Source organism: Bactrocera tryoni, chromosome 1 (genome assembly GCF_016617805.1).
Source record: "Bactrocera tryoni isolate S06 chromosome 1, CSIRO_BtryS06_freeze2, whole genome shotgun sequence".
NCBI classification, from domain to species: Eukaryota; Metazoa; Arthropoda; class Insecta; order Diptera; family Tephritidae; genus Bactrocera; species Bactrocera tryoni.
Genome location: NC_052499.1, coordinates 24,587,679 through 24,614,534, shown reverse-complemented (window position 1 = coordinate 24,614,534; position 26,856 = coordinate 24,587,679). Strand labels below are relative to the sequence as shown.

Sequence of the window (26,856 nt, the reverse complement as noted above, 5' to 3'; positions counted from 1 at the left end):
GAATGGTAAACTATCGGTTTCGATTGTATTGTAGCTATAGTAACCTATATTGAGGAGCAGGATTTATGTATTCAAGGTTATTATGCGAACTTAAATTTTGTTGAACTCTTCTTGTAGACACTGCGAGATCTACCGCTTCAGCTGCCAATTTGCACTTTCATCCACCTTTGGAGTACGTCCTCTTCTTTTTGTAGTTCCATATTTATATGGATTATACAAAACGAACAACTCTCTTCTTGTGTATTTATAAAATTTTTTGAAAATTATCAAAAACAATTTAAATTAATTTTACCACATAAACTAATTCTTATAAAATGTTCCATCCACTTTGTACGGTTTAGTTATTTCCAAATAAATAAAGATAACGGTATCTGGAAGTACTCTTGATTCGATATACGAATACAATCACTTATTAATAACCTACTTAGGCACATAAAATTGCCTATAAGTTGGTCTTATTTAAAAAATGGAAAATTTACTGCATAAACTTGATAATTTCATATCTGCTGAATGACAGATAAGGTCAGCCCTCTACCTCAATACCTCTGGAAACTGTGCTAGGCTCAACACTATGTATACATCTTATATGCAGAGATATTCTTACCGGTAATAATTTATTGATATCCATTTTTGCGAATGACATAGCACTAATATGACGTAATAAACGACCCATCAGGCCGTCAATGGTCGAAGAATGGCTACCCAATTGGCATGTAAATGTAAATGACTAAAAGTGTAAGCATGTTATATTTTCACTAAGGCCAAAAAAGTGCCAGCCGATTAGAATAAATAACCTCTTAGTACCATAATGTTTTATCTTGACATTCACTTGATCAAAAGGCTTACTTGTAGAAAATATTTGCCCAGTGACTAACATAAAGTTAGGAGCAGCAAATTTAAACTGGCTGTTAAATAAAAACTCTAACCTTGGCCTTAATAACAAAGTTCTGTTATACATCGGAGTAAAGCAAATTATATTAATATAATGCGGAGGTTCCAGAAAAAATACTTTGAACGATAACGGGTTCACCATGGCATATCCGCAATGAAAATATTTACAAAGATTTTGGTATTCCCATGGTTAGGAAAGAAGTACATATCACCAAATAGGCTGAGCTACAACCTTGAGCTTGTCTAGTTTTAACATTCAGATTCAATAAATAAAGATATACATTGTGACAAAAAAGTACCCGGAAATTATAAATAAAGCGGAAAAAGAAAATTATTCATCAAAATATTTTTTGTCGCCTTTAAAGTAATCCCGACCAGATGTAATACACTTATGCCAACGATTTTTCTGGTCCTCAAAACAAACACTTTTTGCGATGGCCTTCAGCTCCTACAGCTAATTTTATTTTAACTCTTCGGTCGACTTAAAACGGGTTTCACGGAGCGGCAATTTCAGTTTGGGCAACAAGAAAAAATCCATCTCATGGAGCCAAATCTGGTGAAAACGTGGTTGCTCGAGGGTATTCATTACGTTTTCAGCTATAAATTCGGTCACAATCGTAAGGGGTCGAAGGTCGTCCAGAACGAGGCATGTCTTCAACGATCTCTCGACCGTCTTTGAAGGCTGTGCATCACCGTAGACTTGTGTTTTTGAATTACCCTAAGTCTTTTCCAACATTAGCAACGATTCCGCACAGAAAATTTGGTCAGAAATACACAATTTGAGACAAATTATTTGTTCGATATTTTAATCCATTGTAAAAATCGCAACGCACTACTGAGGTGTAATTTTTTGAAGCTTCTAAAGCAGACTCGCTCCTTAAGCAGCAGCTGTAAACAAACTGGTTGACAGATCTCGCTTAGTATTAAGGACAGTCCTACTAACTTAGCAAAATACATTATTTTGGAATATCGTTCACCCGTGGAATTTAATTACATTTTCCGGGTGCTTTTTTATATCAACGTATTAACAAAAAATAATAATAATTGGTTGATAAATTACCAAAAAATCCCATTATGGATTCTTGTATACTATACCTATTTTGTGGAGTGCACATATATTTTTAATTCCGGAAACTCCATATGTGTAGATTAGAGCGGATTGATTTACAGGGAGCCAAAAACGAAAAATCGCGCATGTGCATCTTTGCCTAATAGACTATGAGTCTGAGTCCCGTTTCAAGCCTACTAAGCCTTAAGGCGAAGCTTTTTAGGGACTATAAAGAAGATGCATTTTGTTATTATATTCACTGATTTGAAACCCTTATAGCATTGACAGACGGCAGCGTTAAACCAGATTAATTGCATTTTTCGGGATTAATTCAGGAGTTACCACAGCTAACTCCGTTGCTGAATCCAAAAATAACTCTCAAAATTTTAGGGAGTTTGTGAGATTTTCGTTGGCAACATTGTTAAAAATGGCCAATTTCATCTATTGTGAATGAAATACAAGCAACCCTGACAGCTGTTTATCAAATTCTCAATATAATATCAATAAAACTTCTATGTTATGATGCAGTTTTAAAAATAATGTGTTGATATGTTTTTGTAATAAAAAATGGTTTGGTAAAAATTGGTCGGCTAACAACCGTAATGTTTATCTTCTATCAATTTTCATTGAAAATATTATAAAAAGGACAATGAGCTGTTTATGAGAGTTTCAAACTCGCATAGCTGCCGTCTGTCACCTACAAATTTGGATCTGATTAAGTGCGCAGTTAATCCGGATTAACGCTGCCGTCTGTCAAGGCTATTAGTGTCTTAGGCAAAGTTCTTCAAAATTATGCGCAGAACATTCCCGCATACGCGATTTTACTAAAAAAACTCGATCGACTCTAGTGTACATATGTATGTACATATGTACGTACGTATGATAAATTTGAGTTTGTTTAGAATATTTTTTTAACAAATAAAATTTTACCAAAGAGTAATTATATATTAATTACTCATTTACAATTAATCCACGTATGTTCCTATATAACGGGTGATCCAAGAGAAGCTGCTTTTTTCAATGGCCTGTTTTTGACAGATCACGCGTGACTCGTGTCAAACTGTCATGTTATTTTTGTTCAGTATTGTTTGGCATTTATTGAGAGGATAAAAAGTAGAGAACCCCGAAATGGATCACCCTTTGTTTACATATTTAAATATATGTTCGTATGTATAGGGTGAAATCACAATTTGCCAGTGTGCATTAATCAATTTTGATGTCATATATTGTAATCATTTATTAATTGAAAATATCCAACAGGGTTGCCATGAGTTTTTTTACAATATGGAGTTAAAAGGATATGTTTGTTGAGTTATAAGATAAGAACTTCAAATTAAAATAAATACGATTTTCGCTGTCTATTCAAAAATAGTAAAAATCTTTTGACCATAAGTTATGAAAAAAGGAATTCATAATCTCTATGTTTGATATATCAAGTAACAAGTATGTAATTAATGAGTTACACTGACTTTCAGCTGTTTTAATTAATAATTTCTCTTCATTTTATATTTCATTATTTAAAGCAGTTTATTTTTTTAGTTTTTGATTATTAGTTATTCAAAGTGCAACGTACAAAGTATCCATATTTAGATAATACATATGCTTGTGAGTATGTACTGCCTTAAGCATGCAAGTATGTACAGTGGCGAACACGTAAATTGCACCGAAAGACTTCTAGACAAAATATGGAAAGATAAAACTGTTTTTAAATTAATTGAATGCGTAATGTGGAAATACACATGAATAGTCGGACAACCGATTACATTTGTTTTTATCGAAAAATGTTATGGCCGAGCTTCTTCTCCTCCAGAAAAGATATCGCAAATAAACGAGGAGGTTCAGGCATTATGTGTATGTACATACATATATGTACATATGCATGCTGGATTGTTTCTGAGAGGACTGCTTAGAAATAGTGAAGAACTCTGCTCTTAAACCCTGAATTCTTAAAAATTACGCAAAAAGCATTTAAATTTTTATTTTAACACTAAAAAGAAATATTTCTTTATTAACGAAAGAAAAGTATAATGCCATTAATATGATGCGGCAACTCTACAATTTTTTTTATCAGGAATGTATATCGGCATCCATATGCGTGCGAAACAAATTTTATATGCTTCAATTAGTTAAATGGAAATATTTGCATGTCATGTCACATACATAATACATATCTATGTGTTATTCTGTCCCACACGATCAGTTCGCGGGCCATTAAACACGTATAAATACATACATACATACATACATATTATACATTTGGATATGTTCGGAAATTTCAGTATCGCTATTCTAAAAATTCAACGACAGTAATAATAAGTGATTTCCCCGAAGTATTTTACTAATGAAACTTTTCCCAGTTTAGGGATGAATTTAGACTTGGACTGGACTGGCATTCGTTACCAACTAATGGCAGTCAAAGTGGTTCCAGCATGACATATCGCCAGACAGAATTCATAACCTCACTGTTGGGACTTGCATAGTGTTCGTTAAGCTACATATGTATGTAGTTCGAGTAGAAATGCCGACATACTAAATAGTTAAAGTAGCTCCAAAAATGTTCTCTACTAGAGATATAACCAAAGCGAATATTTGCTCAGATTGCATATGCACTTTGCATATTTAATACTTAAAAGCATATGTATTTCAAAAATTTGTCATATTAAGGCATATTCTTACATTTTATTTGAGAGCAGAAGGCTGCAGAGAAGCGAAATCCTCACAAGCACAAACTTTACTGACGGAATATTTAAGAAAAGACAGAAACACATTTGCTATGAACCTTTATGAAACGTTCCTGGAAATGAGTATACCTTAAACAAGTAAGGAAGCGCTAAGTTCGGGTGTCACCGAACATTTTATACTCTCGCATGATAAAGTGATAATCGAAATTTCATTATACGTCATTTACATATTTTTTAAATACCGTATTTGTGTAAAGTTTTATTCCGCTATCATCATTGGTTCCTAATGTATATATTATACAGAGAAGGCATCAGATGGAATTCAAAATAGCGTTATTTTGGAAGAAGGCGTGGTTGTGAACCGATTTCACCCATATTTCGAACATGTCATCAGGGTGTTAAGAAAATATTATATACCGAATTTTATTGAAATCGGTAGAGTAGTTCCTGAGATATGGTTTTTGGTCCGTAAGTGGGCGAGGCCACGCCTTAACCTTCTTATGGAGCCAAGAAATACGTGTACCAACTTTCATCATGATATCTCAATTTTTACTCAAGTTACAGCTTGCACGGACGGACGGACGGACAGACAGACATCCGGATTTCAACTCGACTCGTCACCCTGATCATTTATATATACATATGTATACATATATTGGTATATATAACCCTATATCTGACTCTTTTAGTTTTAGGACTTACAAACAACCGTTATGTGAACAAAACTATAATACTCTCCTTAGCAACTTTGTTGCGAGAGTATAAAAAGACAGCAATACAAGTGTTAAATCTTTTTTTTTCGAAATATACCAAATATCGAATTCCCTGTGAATCAAAGGTGCGTCAATTGGCTTGTGTTTTCGAATCATCAACCAAGTTAAACCATTTATAGGTACAGATTTTAACTGCTCTACGTATGTTTGATAATAAGTAGTCATTGCAGTGTTTGAAATGTACTAAAAATGATTACAATCATTTAACGAAACAATAAAAAGGGCAATACAGAAAAGTGATAAGCTCAATAAATAACTAACTAATCAGCAAAACACTTTTACCAAGTTAAGACTAAGCGATATCTGCTGATAAAACGATGGACCCATTCGGTAAACATTTGATTGGAAACTACGAAACCTTCTGGTAGGCACATATTACATAAATTGTACTGACAACAACAGAGAAATTAACTTGCAATCAAAAGATTAAACATTTTTGAACAACTGATTGTTTGTCGAGGGTATCGAATCGAACTAACAATTGGTATAATCAAAAAAATCACTAAATACAAATAAAAATGAAATAAATTATGAACGTTTTGAATAGCGGCATATGGTTTTTTTTGGAAAGCGAAAAAGCATAAGGTCTACCGACGCATTCCGTATTCGGATTCATATAGTTTTTCAGAATGAAAATGAGGTCTAACATGTTTTGAATTCTCAATTTCACATTGCTCATTTTTAGTACTTATACGACTAAAAAAATACGTTTGTAATCGAAAAAAGTTCTTCATTATGAAAATAAAGAATATCAGTTCGTTTACACTACAAAATAACTATAACACTATAAAAAATATGTATGCTATTCTGTACACGTCATTTCATATTATCGTTACTTAATATTTTGGATGCTGCTGAAATTTATAATAATTACCTTGCGGTTTATAGTTTTACGATTTTTAAAATGATCATCATCATTTATTTGTCTGTTGGCTACGACTCATTAATATTTCTACATTGATACTTATATGTATGCTAAAGTGCCTCTTTCATAAAAAGAAAGCTAAACTTTGAATCTCCGTAGGTTTAATTATATATTTTTTCTTGCGTTTTTGCCTCATCTTTGCACATATTGATGTATCACACTCCTCGCTTCTTGCTCTGCACTCGTATTTTTCTCAGCTGCGGTATGCCTTTTAATTTATCTTTATAACTTTTGTTTTTGTTTTTGTGTAAATTAACTGAATGTTAACGTCGTTGGCAATCATGTCAGCCGCAAAGTCGACGCCAACACAAGCGAATTGTTTTTGAAAAGAGTTTGCCTTTGACAGCAATTCAATTCTACCACTTATTTGTATACTGCTTTATCAAACATTTGTATTTGCAATGTTGCTATGCGGTTGGTTTGTTGCCACCGTGGCTATGTCGGTGGGTGGCTGTTTGTCCGCAATGTTCTTTTGTTCGAAAAAATAAAGAAAATCACTGTCGCCAATTTGAACGAAGGCATGCTGTGATGTAAGTAAGTTTGATTGTCCTTAATCCATTCATGGTGGTTAAGTCGGCAAGAGGGCAGTTTATTGATTGCTTACAGGAGTCTATAAGTGAGTCCGAACTATGCATGGAGTTTTTGAACTCTATGAAGATCTTCTGCTGCTCACTAGCAATCTGTCACGATCACGGATTATACATACGGTATATACCAACATAAATACTAAATTCTTCAATATATTCATTATGAAGACGGTGAAAGTAGAGAAAGAAAACTATTAATTAACTAACTATCAGTTAGAACCTAATTTTAGTTACTGAGTAAACCATTTATTATATTGGGTAGTCGAAAAAGTCTTTTCGTATTTCTAATCAAATCTTAACTAATTTTTTTATATTTATAATAATAAATAAATAAATAAACAACCACGTTTTGCCATTTTTCCGCTAGCGACATTATTTCATCATTGTAAAACTTTCATCAGTGTGAATCAAAATTTTGAAATTTTCTTGGTTAAATATTAAAGAGAAATAAGATTAAATCGCTGATATTCTAGTGGTTCCTGTCCTCATTCAATATCGTTTATGATGAAGCAATGTCTATGTCTTATTTAAAAAAAAAACGCTAACTTCGATTTCATCTATGCTGTAATACCCTTCAAAACTAAAAAAGTTTCTACACAAGCTTACTACAGCTCGTCATGCTAATCATTTTTATACTCTTGCAACATGTTGCTACAGAGTGGAATAGCTTGCTCGGAGTTATAAATAACAGGTTTTTCAATAAGAGCGCTACAAAAGTGATTTAAATAAAGCAAAAACGCATGGTCACCACGGGCTCGCTTGCAGAAGTCCAGACGCTGAACCCAATTTTCGACGATTTTCGAGCATAAATCGGCCGAAACAGCTGCAATTTCACGTTCGATATTCGTACGAAGTTTATCAATCGTCGCTGGCTTGTTTGCAAATACCATAGACTTGAGGTAATCCTACTGGAAACAGTCTAACCTCGTCAAATCGCACGACCGAGGCGGTTAATTCACTGGGCCATTTCGTGAGATAATACGTTCACCAAACTTGGTATTCAATAAGTCGATTGTGATATTCGCTGTGTGGCTTGTGACACCGTACTGTTGGAACCATATATTGTCCAAGTCCATATCATCCAATTCGGGCCAAAAATATTCGGTTATCATTAAGCGGTAGCGATTCCCATTCACAGTAAGGTGCCTCTGTTGATCACCACGTAAGAAGTACGGACCAATGACGCCGCCGGCCCATATACCGCACCAGACCGTAATATTTTTGGGATGCAGTGGCGACTCATGGAGTACGCACGAATGTGTGTACTTTCACAGGAATAAAGAATTTCATTGATATCCCAAACCTTTTTTGTTTTATTAAAAAAAAAAACTTTTGTAGCGCTCTTATGGAAAAACCCGCTCCTAGAGTTGAGACCACTGACTCCGAATATCGGTAGTACATTTTAATGATTTCGACTAGTTGTTGAATCGTGCATATATCTTACCATGATGATATGGTATACCTTACTGAAGAGAAATGTCAAAAGAGCGGAAAAAATATGGCGCCGTTTGCTACTCCTAGCGGTCTACTTTTGTAGCGTCCCTAATGAAAAACACCTTAAATACATATAAATAATCAGGATGACGAGGAAAGTTGAAATCTTGTGGACTGTCTGTTTGTACATGGAAGATGTAACTTGAGTAAAATTAAAGATATCGTAATGAAACTTGTTACACGGGTTTCTTTGCAAAAAGGGAGATTAGTTCGTAGATGGGCGTAGTGGGAGCTTTGCTACACCTACAACACGCCATTAAACGTAACCTATAAAGTGTCATTATAAAGCATTAAATTATGATACAAAGCTGTCATTTGGTACAGATGATGGCAGTACCAAGGTACCAAGTCCTTCTAAGAGGTTTAATGTATATATCTGCTAAACCACTAAATCTACAATAACGACATTGGTTTTGGGGTAAAATACTCTACCCACAGTGAAAAAAGCAATGAAATCAGATTATAACCTTGCCCTTTTCTAAAAGGATAAAAAACTTCTTCTTGCCGAAAATATCGGTCAACCTACGGGATATATTATTATTGAAATTTGGAGAAAATAGGGTCACCGACGTCTCTTTCTTGCTGCTACTGGGTGCAAATCTATTATAAGCAAGCTGTCTTGGGTATAAAAATATATGGTGAATATAGTGACAAAAAACCCAACTAAATTCCTAGCTTAAATAAATTTTTTGCCGAGGTGGCTTTGGTGGAATATAAAGCGCAGTTTTACCGATTATCAAGTTCGTATTGTTTGGGATTTCGTTTTTATTAAAAAACCAAAAACTTTACTCTTCTTTTTCTTTCTCAACTTTTTAATAATTTGTTATTTTTCCAAAAGACTTTTGAAAACAAAACAAACGAGTCCTTACGCAATTTCCCACTGGGTACATGTGGTGAATATTTGCTGGAGACTCTGCACAAGCATTTAATGAAGTGAGCCGATTACCTTAGTCAATGAGACAATTAAAGCTTACTCAATAAAATTAAGCAAATAATTGAGTGCATAAGTACTTATTTAACTAATTTTGAAAACGAGAAGAAGATGGAAGCTTAAAGCTTGACATCCAAACTAAACAACTACACATACAAGAGTGTTTGTATGTGCTTCCAAAGTGTATGTAACTTTCGCTCTTACTTTGCCGAGCATGCCGATGATGTCTGCTGATTGCAATGAAAAAGAAAGCAAAGAGAAGTGCAAGCAGCTTATTGACCCAGAAGGCAATAGCTGAACATCAATTGAACTTACTTACATAAGCAAACATTTACAATACTTATACGCATTGACAGTCATGTTGGGCTCACATCGAACGATGTCTTGTGCATAGCAGCCTAATGGATGGCTGGAAGTGGGTGGAAGTTGGCGCTGGTAGCGCTGGAGTAGATTTTACGGCAGAGCAAGTTGCTTGCCGCCACTCAGACGACTTAGATGGAGGACAAGTGGTGCATTGTTAACGAATTTAATGCCGTTCGAAGGATGGCCGATGTGACGTCTGTTGGGTAAATGCATCAATATTTATGGAAGCGCATGTTTTGCAATCAAGTTATTAGTTGGCGTCGCTGGTGTGTTGTGCTAATTAAATTCAATTTTTTAAATTGTGCGAATTTTCTAAGAAAGCGGTTGAAAATCGTTTACAAACAAAGGAACCAAATATAGCAATTTTATTTTTATTCCATCTGGCAACAAGTCAAACAGTAACGCCACTTCGCAGTGAACGTGCCGTCTGTAGTTTGTGGTAAAATTCGATTGCCTCGCATGTGGTTCAAGATAAGTGTACATTGTTCATATGCACTTATGTATATATGCATATATGTACATATGTATATATATTTATCGTATATATGCATATACATGTGTAGATGTACTTGTGAGCAGTTTTTGCTACAGTTAGAGATTTCGAAATTAGGTTACAAATTGAAACTGAGCAAAATAAAAATGAAAAGATGAGAAAAAGTGTTTGAAAATTCGGAGCAAAAACAAAAAAATAAGAGTACAATGGCACCGAATAACAATTTTTTTCTGCTGCTCCAGGGCCATATACATATGTACAAGAAGACAACTATAGTTGTAGATAGCAAAGATATCGAAAAGGAAAGAATAATTAATTACTTAAAGCATGGTTTAAAGTGAGGGAAATACTGCATTTCGTAGGCGGAACCGGTAATAAAAATACAAAATGATGAAGAGTTTAAAGTGATGCCAAAAATTAAAATTTATGCATTTTCAAAACGCAGATTTACCCCATAAATAAGTAAACATGTCAAGATAATGCTCTATTATCATTTTTTTATACCGATTCACATGCTAATCTGCTCTCTTAACTTAATTAAATATGACTCTTCTGATGTTTTTCGTTAGTTAACGAAATTCTAATAATTTGGACATAATTTTTGTATGGAGAATAGGCGTGGTTATTTGTATCTGTTTCTACAAGGTGTGGCGCCACCTATTGTTGGGTATATGAAATAAAAAGTTTGATCTCTTGTTGACATTTCGTAAAAATTTTAAGACAATTGGATAACTACAATCGATGTTATCGATCAAAAAGTGACAGCAGCTTTTATTCATCGGTCGTAAAATGCAAAGAGCAAATATTAAATTTTGTTTTAAACTTGGGAAAACGTTTCCTGAAACATTTCTAATGATGAAAAAAGTTTATAGTGATCAGTGCCTATCCCGTAGTAATGTGCATGGGTGGTTTAAGTGATTCCAAGAAGGTAGTGAGGACCGCTGTGACGATCAGAAGTCGGTCGTCTTCAGCAGTGAAAAATAAAGACAATGCTGATTTGTTTTTACGATTCCGATGGTATTGTACCCCGAGAGTTCATCCCACCTGGCCAAACGATTAATGCTTTGTTTTACCTTGGTGTTATGAAGTGTCTTTTGTCACGCATTCGTCGTGCTCGACCACAATACCATGAGGCAGGGTCCTAGCGCCTGTTGCACGATAATGCGCCGTGTCATCGGTCGACGCTTGTCACTGATTTTTTGACAAAAAACTCCATATTAACCATTAATCACGCACCCTACTCACCTGATCTGGCACCCTGTGATTTTTACCTATTTGGAAAACTTCATTTGCCCATGAAAGGACACTGATTTCAGGACATTTCAGCTATCCAAGAGGCGACGACCGATATTCTCAAGAGCATTCCGAAAAATGACCTTAAACACTCATTTGAAATGCTAATTGACCGGGCTAAACGCTGTATCGAAGCACAAGGAAACTACTTTGAATAAAAAAATATAACTTTTGAAAAATATTAATTTTTTGTTGCGACAGACCTTGTATATCAAGAAATGCCAAAAAAATTGTTTTAAATTAGTTTCGTTGAAGGGAAAACAGACAGACTCATAGTTTTTAAGAAATTATCCGGTTACGAGAAGAAGAATATTTACTATATATCTAAGGAAACTTCAAAAAAATACGCCTCTACTATACTTAAGTGCTAAGTAGGAATTATTACCTAAACTATAATATATCCGTCACGCATGGTCATATCATAATTTTGAAATATATTAAATGGATAGATCCTTCTGCACGGACTGCAAAACTTTAACTTTTTCTGAAAAAATTTCAAAAGAAATTATCAATGCTGATTAAGTGTAATCGATTCGACCGTCTGAGCTGAATACTAGAATTTATTTGGCATATAAACTGTTATATCTTTGATCATGCAACATCATTGATAATACTGAGGCAGCACAAAGCGTACATAACATACAAAACATAAACAAATTATTTTATACGTTTATGCATTTTTATGCATTCAAAAATCATAAATTAAAATAAAAATAGCATCGTAATGTATACACATAAAAATAACAATTAAGGAAGCGCCAAGTCTGGGTGCAACCGAACATTTCATACTCTTACAACTTGCAAGAATCCTAAGGTGAAAAACGTCAACCAGAGGATTCATACACTGACCGACATATTCGGCATAAGGTGAAACAACGAAATCATTATATGTAGTATATGGGAGTTGGGGTAAAATCGACCCGATCATGCCACATACTAAAAATATGTTCCATGGGTTTCATAAGTACATACAATCACCTAACATATGGAGCAAACTTAAATCCTGGTAATAGTTATATGGGGGCGAGATCAAAGCACAAAAGATATACTGTTATGAGTTAAACAAGTTCTGCAATTTTCATTGAGATAACTGAAATATTGGCCGATATATGCGCTACAAAGTCACCCGGAAGTTCGAAAGTCTTTATATTAGGTATATAGGGGCTCAGGGAGGTATTGGCCCGATTCAACCCATTTTTGATGCACAAAATTACTATTGTCAGAAAATGATTCTCTCTGAACTATGATTCAACCGGCCCACAAACCTCACCAAACCGTTTGTTTTTTCTGGATGAATTGGCAGCTTTTGAATCTCATTAGGTTGCTCTTCGTCCCAAATGCGGCAATTTTTTTTTACGACAAATGATCAATAGACCGCATATTGTGGCAAAAATAGGTTAATGCCGAAAAAAAACCGACAAAGGAGGTCAAAAATCGAGGTTATGTTGATAGTTTTCTTCGGTTATCGAGGTGTGGTGCACTCCGAATTCCTTCCGACCGGCCAAACTGTCAACAAAGAATACTATACTATGTATTTGTGTATTATGCGACGTTGACGCGAAGCTATTCGAAAAAGAGGTCGGAATTATGACCGACAACTCTTGGTTTTTTTTTCACCACGACAATGCACCGTCGCGTACTGCATTGATTCCTCAATAATTTTTTCGCCATTTTTTCAACCAATGTCGTGACGCAAACACCATATTCGCCTGATTTAGCGCCGTGTTACTTCTTGCTATTCAGCGAACTCAAACGACCGCTCCGCAGAAATCGTTTTGAGTCAAATGAAGACATTGAACGTGAATCGCTAAGCACATTGATGAAAGCTTTCCAGAAATTGACTATAAGAACTGCCTCGAGGATTAGAAAAAACATTGGTATAAGTGTGTTGGGTCCAAGGAGATTACTTTGAGGGGCGTCGTCCCCCTTTGAAGAATAAATAAAGAATTTTATAATTGTGACCAAGTCTTACTATTTTTTGCTCGTAGTAGTATTTGTAGTTGATGTGGTGAAAGTCTTATTGTTTCAATTGTTCTTGTAATTGTTTTAGAATTTTTCGTTTCGTTTCTGCTTTTGCTGCTTCTTGGTAAAGTTAATTGAAAAGTAACAACAATATATGTATGTACATCGTCTTCTGCGTATACATACATGCAACGGTGAAAGCACAGTCATACAAAAATTCATACCGATCCATGCATACATATGTATATACATATGTATATGTATATGACACGCTTGCAGGTGTAATTAAAGGCGACAAGTTGATAAGAAACAAATTCAATTAATTGTTTATATCACACAACTTGTGTTTTAACCGCAGGAGAGCAATAGAAATGGTGAAAGTAATTTAAACGATTATTTAATAAATTTTGAGAAATTTAAAAGTTCAAGTTCATCAAAGGTCGATGTTTGACATGTCTATTGTTCTAATTGAACAATATTTTTATATTTTTAATATTTATTATTATTTATTATTATTATTTTTAACTTAATACAATTTCATTTACGTAACACCCCACCGAAACTAGTCGACATCTGTAAAGTCTGTGTGTTAGGTTTACTTAAGCTAGCATCTTGCTACTTAGATTTTATTCTTGGCATCAGTGCTATTAAAGAGTTTTGCTCCCTCAGCAAAATTAAGTCAAAGTTTATAGATTTTGGAAGTACATATATAATATATATTTCCCTATATTATTGTTTCACATAAACACCATCCAAATAAAGAATTTGTTTTATTACTGAAAAATGTGATTTTCACTTTCAGGATTCATTTGTCAACCAAAATACCGAAGGCGGGGTTTTTCGTTCCTCAAAAAGCAGTTTGGCTTTGAGAAAATATCTTAGAATAACTTTCCGAGTATTTTTAGTAAATGCTTTAGAAATTTCAAAATCAACCTTAATAAACATTGCTATTTCTCTGTACAACATATTCGAGCCGCATTTGAGTCCTGTATTTAGTGCAAACTTTCTTTTTTGATTACATTGCTTTTGATTGCATCATAGTAGTTATTTAAAGCTCCTCAGGGAAAGTTGATTTTACTTAGTATCGATGGATATCATGTTTATAGCATTGCTCAAGGCATTCTTAACTTTTACGGCAAAAACATTTGCGCGATTTATATGAATTTTGCCAATATCATCAATAAAGCGGCGAAAAATTCAAAACTCACTTTCAGGTCCGTCAGAATATTCTTTGGTACAAGCTAGTCTGAGGTAGGTTGATCCGACTTACTTTGGTAAATGCTTACTTTAATTACTAGTTTGAAAGAACCGCGATAACAGCGGGGACCTTTCGTTACAGGGTTACAATGGTAACAATTATTCATCCATACAGATCTATCTAATTATGAAAGAAATTTAAAACCTAAATTTAAAAAATATATATATTTCATTGCATATGTATAGGCGTTCAGCAGCATTGAAACTATATATATATAATGTGGTGTGTTTAATATAATCCGCTTAAAGAGTGAAGTGACACTCATTTAAGTGCGCAATTATCCGTGAGGAATAACAGTAACGAATTAACAGTATTTCAAGAAATTGTTTTTGCAACATTATTTATGTATATGCAAATGCAGATAAGGTTAGCTATTTAAATATTTGCAAATACATACATATATTCATACCAACAACTACATATGTGCTTTTACTAATCAGCTATATTTACCTCTTTTCCATTGCAGCCGCGTTACCTTGCCATTAACTGTGGAAGAGGTGAGTAAACAGGAAGAAAAAAACGCGCTCAGTCCCAGTGACGCCACACGCACACATATACGTTAACAATAAAGTGCTATTTGTGACGCAGGCAATCACTAACAATTTATCCAATCGCCAATCGCTCATTCTCAGCTATTTTTTTTCTTTCTGCATTATAATATCCGTTGCTGTTTTTACATTTTCCTCCTTATTTACATATCTTCTGCTGATATTTGATGTCATTTGCAAGCACACTGATAATGCAACAAAATAAAACAAAAATAAAATAAGAAAATGAAGGAGCCAGTGTGGCGCGTCAATGATGTGCTTGACAACAAGCGTACGAAATTAATTTGATATTCTGCTGTGAGCGTTATTTACTTTCGGAAAATTAATATTCCCTGATTGTATACCCTCAAAATGCGGTTTTAGGTGCTGGAAACTGTCTACATGGGGTTACGAACAGCCCCAACAAAAGCAGTTTAAGTTGGAGACTGTAAAGTTTGTTGGCATCTGTCTTGTCCAGAAATTCGAACACGTTTTCGAAGACAAATTACCCATTCTTAGGGTTCGCTCTTTTTAAAATGCCTCAACGACGAAAATGCTTCTGCGTGCTCTGTAGCATCCTGAGTGTTTCAGAAAACGAATAGCATTAAGTTCGGGTTGCAGGGCCATGCCAAAATATTATTACTCGCAGTGACGCTAAAAATTAACCAAATAGCTTTAATAAAAAAAAAAATACCCCTGCAGGTATTTTATTGAAGTAAAATTGCTTCTCAGGAGAGAATGACTTCGTAAAATTCACTGACGAGTTTTGACATTCTCCTTAGTTTCCTTTAAAGAGGCTCTGAGTATCATGTACTATGGATCAATAGATATCTTCTTACCTCCTCTATTCGGGATTTATGCCCTGGGAGGTCCAACGACCATCTAAAGGAGGCAAAGAGCTTGAGTTGCATCTTTACGACTGCAAGGTTATTCGGCGTAACAGTAACACCACTTTGTATATCGCTTCTAATCTGTTCATATAACATCGCTTTCCTTATATTCCTGTTCCGTCATAATAACTGGCGTCTATGGGTGGCAGAAGAAAAATCTAACAAAATCGAACAGTCCTTAGCCGCATATACATACATTTACGTATGGTCCGGTACATAGATCCTATTGTTTCTACTTTATATCGTTTTTCGATTTTTAGTAACAATACTACATATGTAAATAACTCTTATCAAAATATGGTTGTTATATAAGCATAAAAAACTCTCCAAGTAGTTACGACTGTGTAAAAACCTGAGTCATAAAAAATTAGCCAAGGCGTCGACGACGTTATCCTTTTTAATAAATTCCATTACATCGTTTGCCCATTAATTCCTTTGCATACTTATTTAAATACTGTGTTGCTTCTTTCAGTATCAAGTTGCACAACTTTATTCAGTTGCTGAGGCATCGAAGAATGAGACCGGCGGCGGCGAAGGCATTGAAGTGCTAAAAAACGAACCATTCGATAATTATCCCCTATTGGGTAAGTATATATTTTGTGTGCTGAATGCGACAATTACAGCATATAAGTACGTAGAATCATGTAGCATGTATTTACTGTCGTTTAATATTTTAATTAATGCCTTGCAGGTGGTAAATACAATGCCGGTCAGTATACATATAAAATCTATCATTTGGCATCAAAAGTTCCAGCATTTATAAGACTGTTGGCACCGAAGGGTTCCTTAGAAATACATGAAGAGGCATGGAATGCCTATCCGTATTGTCGAACGGTCATAACGGTATGTACATAATTTCATAATGTATGCGTAGACACTGATGAGTTAACACAGCCATTGCGAGGAGAGTTCGCACGAGTTAAATTTATGCAATGTTGACTTAAGCGAATGCAGTTATGACTTTTAATATGTGCTAATGCCCACAGAGTCCATGTTAAAAAAACTAAATCCTAGTGCAGCTGAACATTATATACTCTTGCAGCTACTAAGAATTAAAGGCGTGTCACAAAGATTTGTTTTTTTTTTTTTTAATTTTAACATTTGTTATTAGACCAAATTATGACTCGATTACATTCATATTTGCTATTTTATTAAAAATGTATCGCTCACTAAGTTATACGGTATATAGGGAACTTAGTCAATTTTATCCATTTTCCACTCAAAGTTAGCTTCAGTAAAATATGCTTACATAACTTCCCTAAGTGGTTTCGCAAGTTGACCGATATTTTCTTTACAAGGTCAGTCATAGGTATATAGGCTCTTCTCATATTCATATAAAATCCGGTTTCGACTATTTAAATAAGTTCAAAAATGTTTTGAGCCGGGTTGCAACTAATGTATTAAAAAAATAAGAACAAATTTTCTTTTTTTATTTTATAATCCGGAAAATCTTCATTAAAAATAATTATTAATCCCAAATACTAGATTGAAAGTTAAAAAAAATAAAAATAATTTTTAATTCTAAATACTAGATTAAAAAAAAATAATCCTGAGCTTATTATAAAAAATTAAAATTTTAAAATTTACATTTTTCGGGTTTGCGTACTTCGTGTTCTTTTTGGATAACTTTTGAAAAGAAAAGCTTATTTTTAATGAAATGGTAACAAAATTTAGCTATTTTTATTTATATTTCTCAACTTTTAGACCAAGATATTAATATTAAATATTTTAATTGCGTACTTCGTGTTCTTTTTGGATAACTTTTGAAAAGAAAAGCTTATTTTTAATGAAATGGTAACAAAATTTAGCTATTTTTATTTATATTTCTCAACTTTTAGACCAAGATATTAATATTAAAAATTAAATTTACAATTCTTAATTTTTACTAGTAAATTAAAAAATAAAAATAAAATAAAATTTTTAATATATAATCCTAAACAGCTTGGATTAAAATATTTAATATTAATATCAAAGCAGCTTGGTGAAAATCTCCTAACTTAATTTCATAAATCAAGATGTTGGATTAAAACTTTAATTTTCGCAAACCTGGTTTTGAGTTTTGAATGTGCTTATTTGAAAGAATAGGTTAGCTTAAGCAGAGTAATGGGGAATTCCTCATACGCCAAAACGATTAAACGTACAAAGTCTTTCTCTGGAACTGTCTATTTCCATATATATTTATCCTTATATATATTTTAGAGCTTCGGATTTAACACAAGTAATGGGGGAATTTCTATGTGAATTACTGACATTTTACACGTATCGAGTATGACGTACTACGTAAGCTAATTTCTAAACTGTGACAGATATTTTATAATATATTCTTTTAATAATAATTTTTATTTGTATATTATTATCATTTTTATTTAAAACATAACCTAATTCCTTTGCAAATCCACTTTAGAATCCCAAATTTATGAAAGATGGTTTTAGAATTACCATAGATTCGATGCACGTGCGAGATGATGCGGGCAATATACCAAATGTAAGTTCTCCTCCTGACTTAAACTAACTAATGCGTTTTTCCTTTTTCTCTCTCTTTTCCTGCAAACTCATGCGGCGTATGGTGTATTTAATATATACGTTTTATGTGAATTGTTTTATTACACTATCGAATGCGACAAAATGTTGGGGTCATGTGGCTGATTGATTGGTCATTTGGTGATGGTGAATTAATAAATGTCGCTTACTGTCGTTTTGTAACGCATAAAATTGCAATTTCGCATTGCACTGGTGATGGTGTGCGAATATGTATGGTGTTTGCTTTTTAAACTCGTCGTTAACACAACTAACAATAACAACAAAATGCTAACGCATAATAAACGCCGATGCTGCTGGTTCGACATTCGACGTCTCGCCATCGGTTGCACACACTCTTTTGCGCCGTTGTTTTTGATGGTATCATATTAACAACCAACAATCGATGAAATATGAGTTCGAAATAACGACAACAATAAATGTGGATTTAAAATAAAACTCAATAATAAATAAATTTAAACGATTCAACTGAAAATGCTGAATGCTCTATGAATGATTGCCTGTTGAATGCTAACTGTGTGTCGTGTGTGTGGTTGTATGTATGTGTGTATAAACAATTGTGACTGCTCGTTTGTTTTGTGTGCATCTCTAACAATCAAATTTTAAATTCTATTGAAACATAAAATGGCAATCGACACTTTGAATGCATAAAAATAAAACTAAAAATAATGCAATGCAAATCCAACAATTTTACCGAACCGCACATGCATATGTATGCACGTTTGCTGTAAATAAATACTTCTATGCGCAATGCATCTGGGGAAAATGAATTCAGAATCCCGGTTATATGAAAGAGAATTTCGTAATTTGCATTGAATCGCTTCATGTCGGTGACATTGGAGATCAAAATAATGTGAGTGGGCTTTGCCTTACCTACCATGCGTGCACATATGTATGTAATATATATTAGTGAGAACCACAAATTATTGGTTGCTGCTATATAGATGATCCCCGCACTTTTTTTAGTTTTAAAATCACTACTATTTGTTACTTTTATAACAAATTCTTTTCCTGGTAGATTTTATTTGCTGTAACTATGGAAATTTTGTACCATGCATGTAGGACCCTTTGTCATTCTTTGTAATTTTATGTAAAAATATTCTTCGTTTTTTAGTTTGATAGTTTTCTCTTCTCACCGGCTTTTGTTGGACTAAGAATCCGATTTTTAAACTCCTTATCTGTCAATTCGGCTTAAATATCAAATTTATTTCTTAATCTTCCAGTGTTGCTTTTTTTTCTAAAACTAAAACTTTACTAATCCTTATTTTTTATAATATTGCGCTAATAAAACTAAAATATGTATATAATTCAATATTAATATTATTTTTATTTATGTCTATTGAGCATTTTATATAACTATATAAGTACATATGTATACATTTTGTTTGGAAAAGAGAGATAAATTAATTCCTACGCATTTCTTTTGAGTTTAATTTATTACTTCAAACCATACAACTGCTTTTCAGTGCGGGTTTGACATAGTTTTCAAAATTTAATTGAAATATAAAATCTTGCATGTTGAAACTAAGTTCAAATATTTTTTGCACTTCTATTTGGCTTGAAAAATTAGCATTTTTAGTAAACATATAAACATCTATGCATATGCTTTACTAATTTAACGCTTATGTTGCCTACATTTAGGTGCATGAACTGCCACCTGAGAAACTTAAAACACGCGAAGTTGTTCACATCGACATTGCGAATGATACCGTCTTGCCTGCCGATTACAAACCCACTGAGGATCCAACCAAGTAAGTACATTTCCAGCTGAAGCCTATTTGTAGCAATGAAGAGTATTGTTAAATTAAAATTCAAACTAATACGCTCTTTTATATTTAGAGTAAATTCGATTCAATAAAAAAAAATTAAAATATAAATATATTTGTTATTCAATGCTACTGATAATAGTTACTGTCGGTTTTGCACATTTTCATAAATTAGTTTCAAAATATGCCACTTCATCTCCATATTACCAAGCTATGAATATAAATAAAATAATAAATAATCTGCACTTGCACTATAATTAATTCAATTCCCTTCATCTTCCACAGATTCAAGTCAGAGAAAACTGGTCGTGGCCCGCTAGTGGGTCCAAATTGGAAGAAAAACGTCGATCCAGTGATGACTTGCTATAAATTGGTGACATGCGAATTTAAATGGTTTGGATTGCAGACAAGAATAGAAAACTTTATACAAAAGTCAGAGCGACGATTATTCACAAACTTCCATCGGTAAGCATTTAGTCTGAAATAATAATATTTAAGCGTATAGATTTTTTAGACAGTAACATATTTCAACTATCCGAATACGGAGATATTCCAATATTGGGGCCGAAGCTAAAAATATGCGGTATAATTGAGAAAACGTGAAAACATAGCGAAGTACTTGTATTGCGAATATTTTCGGAAAGTTTAAATTAACCAGATTATTGTACCTCGTTTATTAACCGAACAATAATGAGATATCTATACTATTCAGACCTTTTCCGTGTTAGCAAATAAATCATACGCATATTAAGTTATTTTAATATTCGGTAGGTATGTAGATAGCCCCAATACTTATATCTATATTATTTTGAAAAAATGTCCGGGAAAAAATATGTTGGTCTGAATGATTTGCACCAAATTTACTATCTAAGCATCCAGCATATCACTTTTCGTTAAAGATTCAAATTTACACCCAAAATAGGATATAGTAAGCTTGCAGGAAGTTTGTAACACCCTGAAGTTAACTTCGGAGACCCAATGAAATGTATGTATATATATATTTTATATATTTAGCTGATTAGCGTGCCGACCATTCGTCCGTTCGTCCATATGTACTATTCTTTCCGTGTATGAGATATCGATCTCAGATTTTGCACACGTCTTTTTCTCTCCGAGAAGCTGCTCATTTGTCGGAGCCGCTGATATGGAACCATATATCTGCCAAACAAACTGAACTACCAAAATCATGTCCTTGTGTAGAAAAATTTGGCATTGATTAGTATTCTATACATCGTTACAATTTCCGAATAAATCGTTCGGATCGAACTTTAATAGCTTTAGCCTACAAACTGACCGACCAAAACCAAAAATCAAGCTTTTTTATATAATCTTTTGAATTTGTGAAATCTATTGTAGCCACAGAAGTAAACGTTGTTGTAAACTTGTTTTTTTTTTTTTTTTTTTTTTTTTTTATTAATTTATATTTTTGATTTATTTGTTTTAACATAACCTAATTTAAAATATTTAGCATCATATGTATATATGTTTAATACGATATTTACAAATTGCAGAATCTTCAATAATTTCTTGTATTCTGCAAATTATTATTTATTTCGAAAGGTTTTTCAACCAACCATTCAAACGGTAAAAAGTTATATTTTACAATTCTGTCGAAGCCATAAACAGGAAGAAAAAAATAAACGAGTTGGCAAATATTTTGGTTTGAAACCATTTATTTCAAATATTATTTATTATTTACTATTTATATTAATGAAAATAAATTATATATATGTGAATATATCATATTTTGTCGTAGTCAAATGCTAACACTATTATTTTATATCTTGAACATATTAAGTTAGTTTTCATCACAATAAAATGTGTATTAGTAAGCACCTTAAGATTACACATTTTCACTCGTTTTTTCCACTATATTACAGTCAAGTGTTCTGTTGGATGGATCGCTGGCACGGTCTGACAATGGAGGACATACGCGCCATTGAGGAGAAGGTCAAAGAGGAGCTTGATCGGCAGCGTCAGGTGGGCGAGGTGCGGGGCATGCGTGCTGATAGTGATTAAAGGAAATAATCAAAGCTTAAACAAATTTATGACAAAAGCAACCACAACATAACAACACCAAACCTACAACAACAACAAATGCAAACAACAAACTCTACAACAAATAGAAATAGTAGATACTAAACGCCTCCGTAAGCAACCACTCACTCCCTACTCAATCGTTCCGAATGCACCACTCAAAACCTGAACTTATTTGACTGCTTAAAGCTGACGAGAGAGCGGAAGTAACGAAGTTGCATTTTCGAAATGGTGCATCCCTTGGCTGTTTAACCAACCGGAAGCGCAGTGCTACAAATTTGACATCATCAGTAGTTGTTCCGTTATTTTTTTTTATCATGCAGTACATACATATATGTGTACATATTGTCTATACTCACAGCCACATGCCGTTCCTTAACAGCGGAAACTTCAGCAGGCGTAAGTTATTTGAAAGGAAACGCATATTTAATGATGAACTTAAAGCAGTAGTTTAAATTTAATGTGCACTCTTAAGTTCTGTGAGAATAGCATATATTAATATATAATTTGCTTTTGAAATTACATTTAGCTTAGTTAAGTATACAACAGAAACGTATTGATAATTAAACCAACCACAAGCAACAGAAATACACTGTTTAAATAAATGTGAATCAATAAAAAACAATAGACTAAACCAAGTTAAGAAGAAATACCATTTAAATAAAAAAAAGCAAAGCAACTTATTATAAAGAATTAAAAGAAAATGCAATAGTTAATTTTTAAATAAATAATATATAAGTATAATTCACAAATTAAATGCGTTTATATATAAATACTATACATGTATGTATTTCAAGAGAAAATTAAAACAATTATAACAACTTAAATTAAATTGATTAAAGTTATAGAAATAATGAGAATAAAGAAAATATTAGAAATTACTGTAACTTCACACTATTTTCAATGAGAAACCAAATCGGACACCTCTCTCTCCCATCCATCCACTTCAAGTTCAACAGCACATAATGTCAATCTAACTATTGTTGCAAACACAAAGATGTAAAATAATAGCATAAATTGAAAACTATTGAATCATAGCAAACAAAAAAAAAAACACAAAAGAAAATAAAAGAAGAAAATGTTTGTTGGAGCGCAAGAAAGACAAGTAAATGAGCTCCCGAAATGGATATTTTACTATGGCATAAGGCGTAGAAGTAGCCGCAGATGATGAGCAACGGCCGCAGGGAAGTCTTAAACATAAATTTTTAATTAAATTTAAATTAATCATTAAATTACTTCGAACTCCATTTAAATTTAATGCAAAAAAAGAAATGATAAATCTAAAAAAATGTTATTTAATTGTACGAACATATGCTTATATTTGCGATAAAAGAAACTTATATACATATAGAAATAGTAAAAAGCTAAATGAAACAGTTGATAAAGTAAAGTATATAAATAATTAAAAGCCTAAAAGTGAAAATATAAATAAATAAAAAATGAATACCAAAGGAATGTGTATATGTATTTACGGTAGGGCAGGTAGGTAGGTGGATTGAAGGGCGACAGTAGTGTAAAAAAACAAGCACACGTAAATAGTTTAGAATAAGACACACATGTAGATTAGTTCCAAATTACACCAAAAAATTGCACCAGATCTAGCTTAGTAGTGCCAATTTTGTTTAAATTATATATATTAAATATATTAATGGAGGTTCGTGTGTATTCCAGTGTTTAGATATGCTTATTATTTATTATTATAATTCAATGATAAGCATACAACGTAAAAATATTATTTATAAATTCCACGCAATTTACATTAGAATGATTATTCCTTTATCGACACTACAAACTAGAGTGGAAGATATCAAATACATAAATTTTAGCTTGGATTTCAGAGGATTAGGGTAGTCTTAATTTGGGTCCAACCGGCAGCAAATTTTACATGTGACAGTTTCGCGCATAGCGTATGCGAAGCGATTGAAATTTAGAGAGTGTGTGTACATATATTTACATTATACATTTCTGCATTTTTAAAAATCTAGTGAATTTTATAAATTGTCTAATTATGTTTTGTTATGTTATGTTATACAAATGCAAAATAACGTATCATCAAAAAATTCGAAATTGAGTGTCTTATTGATTACGCTTCACTACTTCAAATTACATACATAATATTACATATGTTCAACATTTTCAGTTTCTGCGATCAGATGTAAACCAGTTTTAACCAATATTAAAATTTCGTTTCGCTCTTGTTCCATTTTATTTCATGTTTCATTCATGAAACTGTAAATTTCCGAAAATGTTGTTACGTTGTTTTGCATTTCAGGTGACGAAATATTCATTAGTTCTGAAACTTTTGCACTTTAATCACAAAAAATATAAAGATAAGAAACGTCTTGTAATCATACGGTAAACAATCGTCAACTTTGATAGAGTTGTGGTTGTAATTATAGCGAAATTTTTAATAAGTATTTAACCTTAATATATCTAAGCCTCATCCAAATCACTTTGATTACGTAGTTTCGGCGATGTGGTTTTTGTAACGGCATAAAATATCTCTGAAGTATTTGGAGGAATGCTGCCATTTGACAATTCTTGGCCGAATACAAATCAGGATACGTTACGATTACGCTATGTGAACGGACAATATGATTATTTAAATATCTATGCTAAGACGTACGCGAGAAACGAGATTGATCTTTGCGCAGCTTCGTTCTGGATACTGTAGCAGGTTAAACTCCTACTTATCCAGAATAGACCCAGACATATCAAAAATATGTCCAGCGCGCAATGGGTCTCCACATGACACTGACCACCTCTTTGCATGCTCTGTTTAGGTACCCGTTACAACAACAACTACATTACTTAAATACTATATTTTTTTATCGATGTTGTTGTAGTAGAGTTCTGCCGAGTTGTAGGTCTTACCCGGATAATAATCCAGGTCAGATCCGAAAACGGGAGCAATTTCGTGTAAAATGATCAATAGTGGCAGAAACAGGTGGTTCAAACGACACTTATGGTATAGCACCCGTTTAATTTGAACAGGTAAAATCTCTGGCAGGTTTTCGAAATATTGACAACTCTAACATTCACTGCTATGCAATACTCAAAATAACGCATGCAGTTAAAAGTTTAATCCTTTGTGACTTATGGTTCCAAAAATCTACATATCTTATGTAGAGCTCAATAAAACGAGAATCGTATAACTATTGTTCATATGTATATTGGAAAAGTTTCTTTAGGTCTATGAAGAAATAGCTGGTGACGAGGAAAAACGAATCGTGCTCGGTAAACGCTTTGTGTTTGTGTTCGTAACAGTACGCTGCTACGCAATTCGCATTCCTTTTCATGCTCGGGAAAAAGGAATTTTTTCATCTAAATTTTCTATGCAATATAATAAATAAATTTTAGAAAATGGCGAATAGGGATAACAATTAGATAAATACTTATTTTTATGTACAAGATGCGTACAAGAATTGAAGAATTTGATATAAAAGCGAATATAGTAAGTTGCCGGACTCGTGTCGCTCGTGTGAGCGTAATGGCACAAAAGCAGAATTTCCCGATAATGGAAAAAAAGTTACCGTTTATACACCTAGACAAACATTAGAGTGGTGTGATAGATATTCGTGAGCTGTTATCGAATATTAGGCAGAATCTCTTTTTATAACTTGTTGACTCATTTTACAACTTGCATTGCCAATGATGTTTTCAAGATCTTTCCGTGTCTCTTACACACTCTTGTCTGTGAATGAAACCGTTTTTCACTTCACTTCGAATGGCTTATTTATATAGCAAAGGTTTATGTTAAGCTGTTGGAGTCGTTAAGGATGACGTCTTTATACGAAATAATAAACAATTTCGTTTTCTAAAATTTAATGCGTGGAGTGCATTTATTGTAACATTTTCGCAATGCTGTGAAGGAGTATTGACACTAAATCAGTGTAATTAGATAATGCTTAGTCCTTATTTTACGTCTTCAAGAAGAGTTTTGTGACCAATTTCTCTATATTAGACTCTAGCTTTTAACAAATCGTCCTTAATGAAGTAAAACTAAGGGTTTTTTATATTAGGCCTACTTTTATAAACAAGATTTGGGCACTGCAAACAGCTCTTCCTCTCTCCTGGATTAATACACACATAACCCAATGTAAAACGAATGCTAAAGTTCTTTAGAAATAATAGTTTTATAAATAACGATAAAATATAGTAGAAAAGAAGAGTTTAACACAAATACTTATTATTTTAATAAAATCAAAAAAAACACTATAATTGAAACTAAAAAGTGTGAACTAAAACAAACACTGCAACTGTATGCAAAGGTGAAACTATTGTTATCGCTAAACCTTATGTGTCATTAAAAATAATTAAACGCTTGTGCTCAGCGAATCATAAAAATGTGTATATATAAAAAATAATAAAAAACTAATTGAAACCCATGAAAAAAAAT

At 33.1% G+C, this 26,856-nt stretch overlaps 1 protein-coding gene across 3 annotated transcripts in view; it reads left to right on the top strand.

Annotated features, from left to right (window-relative positions):
• LOC120775341 (phosphatidylinositol transfer protein alpha isoform) overlaps positions 1 to 23,095 on the top strand; it is a 36,779-nt gene extending 13,684 nt beyond the window's left edge. Inside the window, exons 1-8 of one of the 3 annotated variants that reach the window (XM_040105496.1) lie at positions 9,859 to 9,896; positions 15,166 to 15,196; positions 16,589 to 16,700; positions 16,808 to 16,959; positions 19,430 to 19,507; positions 20,296 to 20,405; positions 20,706 to 20,885; positions 22,301 to 23,095. In XM_040105496.1, coding sequence (XP_039961430.1) covers positions 9,874 to 9,896; positions 15,166 to 15,196; positions 16,589 to 16,700; positions 16,808 to 16,959; positions 19,430 to 19,507; positions 20,296 to 20,405; positions 20,706 to 20,885; positions 22,301 to 22,439 — 825 coding nt within the window. In that variant the 5' untranslated portion in view covers positions 9,859 to 9,873 and the 3' untranslated portion in view covers positions 22,440 to 23,095. Of the gene's footprint in view, positions 1 to 9,858; positions 9,897 to 15,165; positions 15,197 to 16,588; positions 16,701 to 16,807; positions 16,960 to 18,520; positions 18,602 to 19,429; positions 19,508 to 20,295; positions 20,406 to 20,705; positions 20,886 to 22,300 lie in introns of those variants that run through there. The other 2 variants (XM_040105489.1, XM_040105507.1) reach the window with 2 other exon arrangements.
• Positions 23,096 to 26,856: the final 3,761 nt, after the last annotated feature.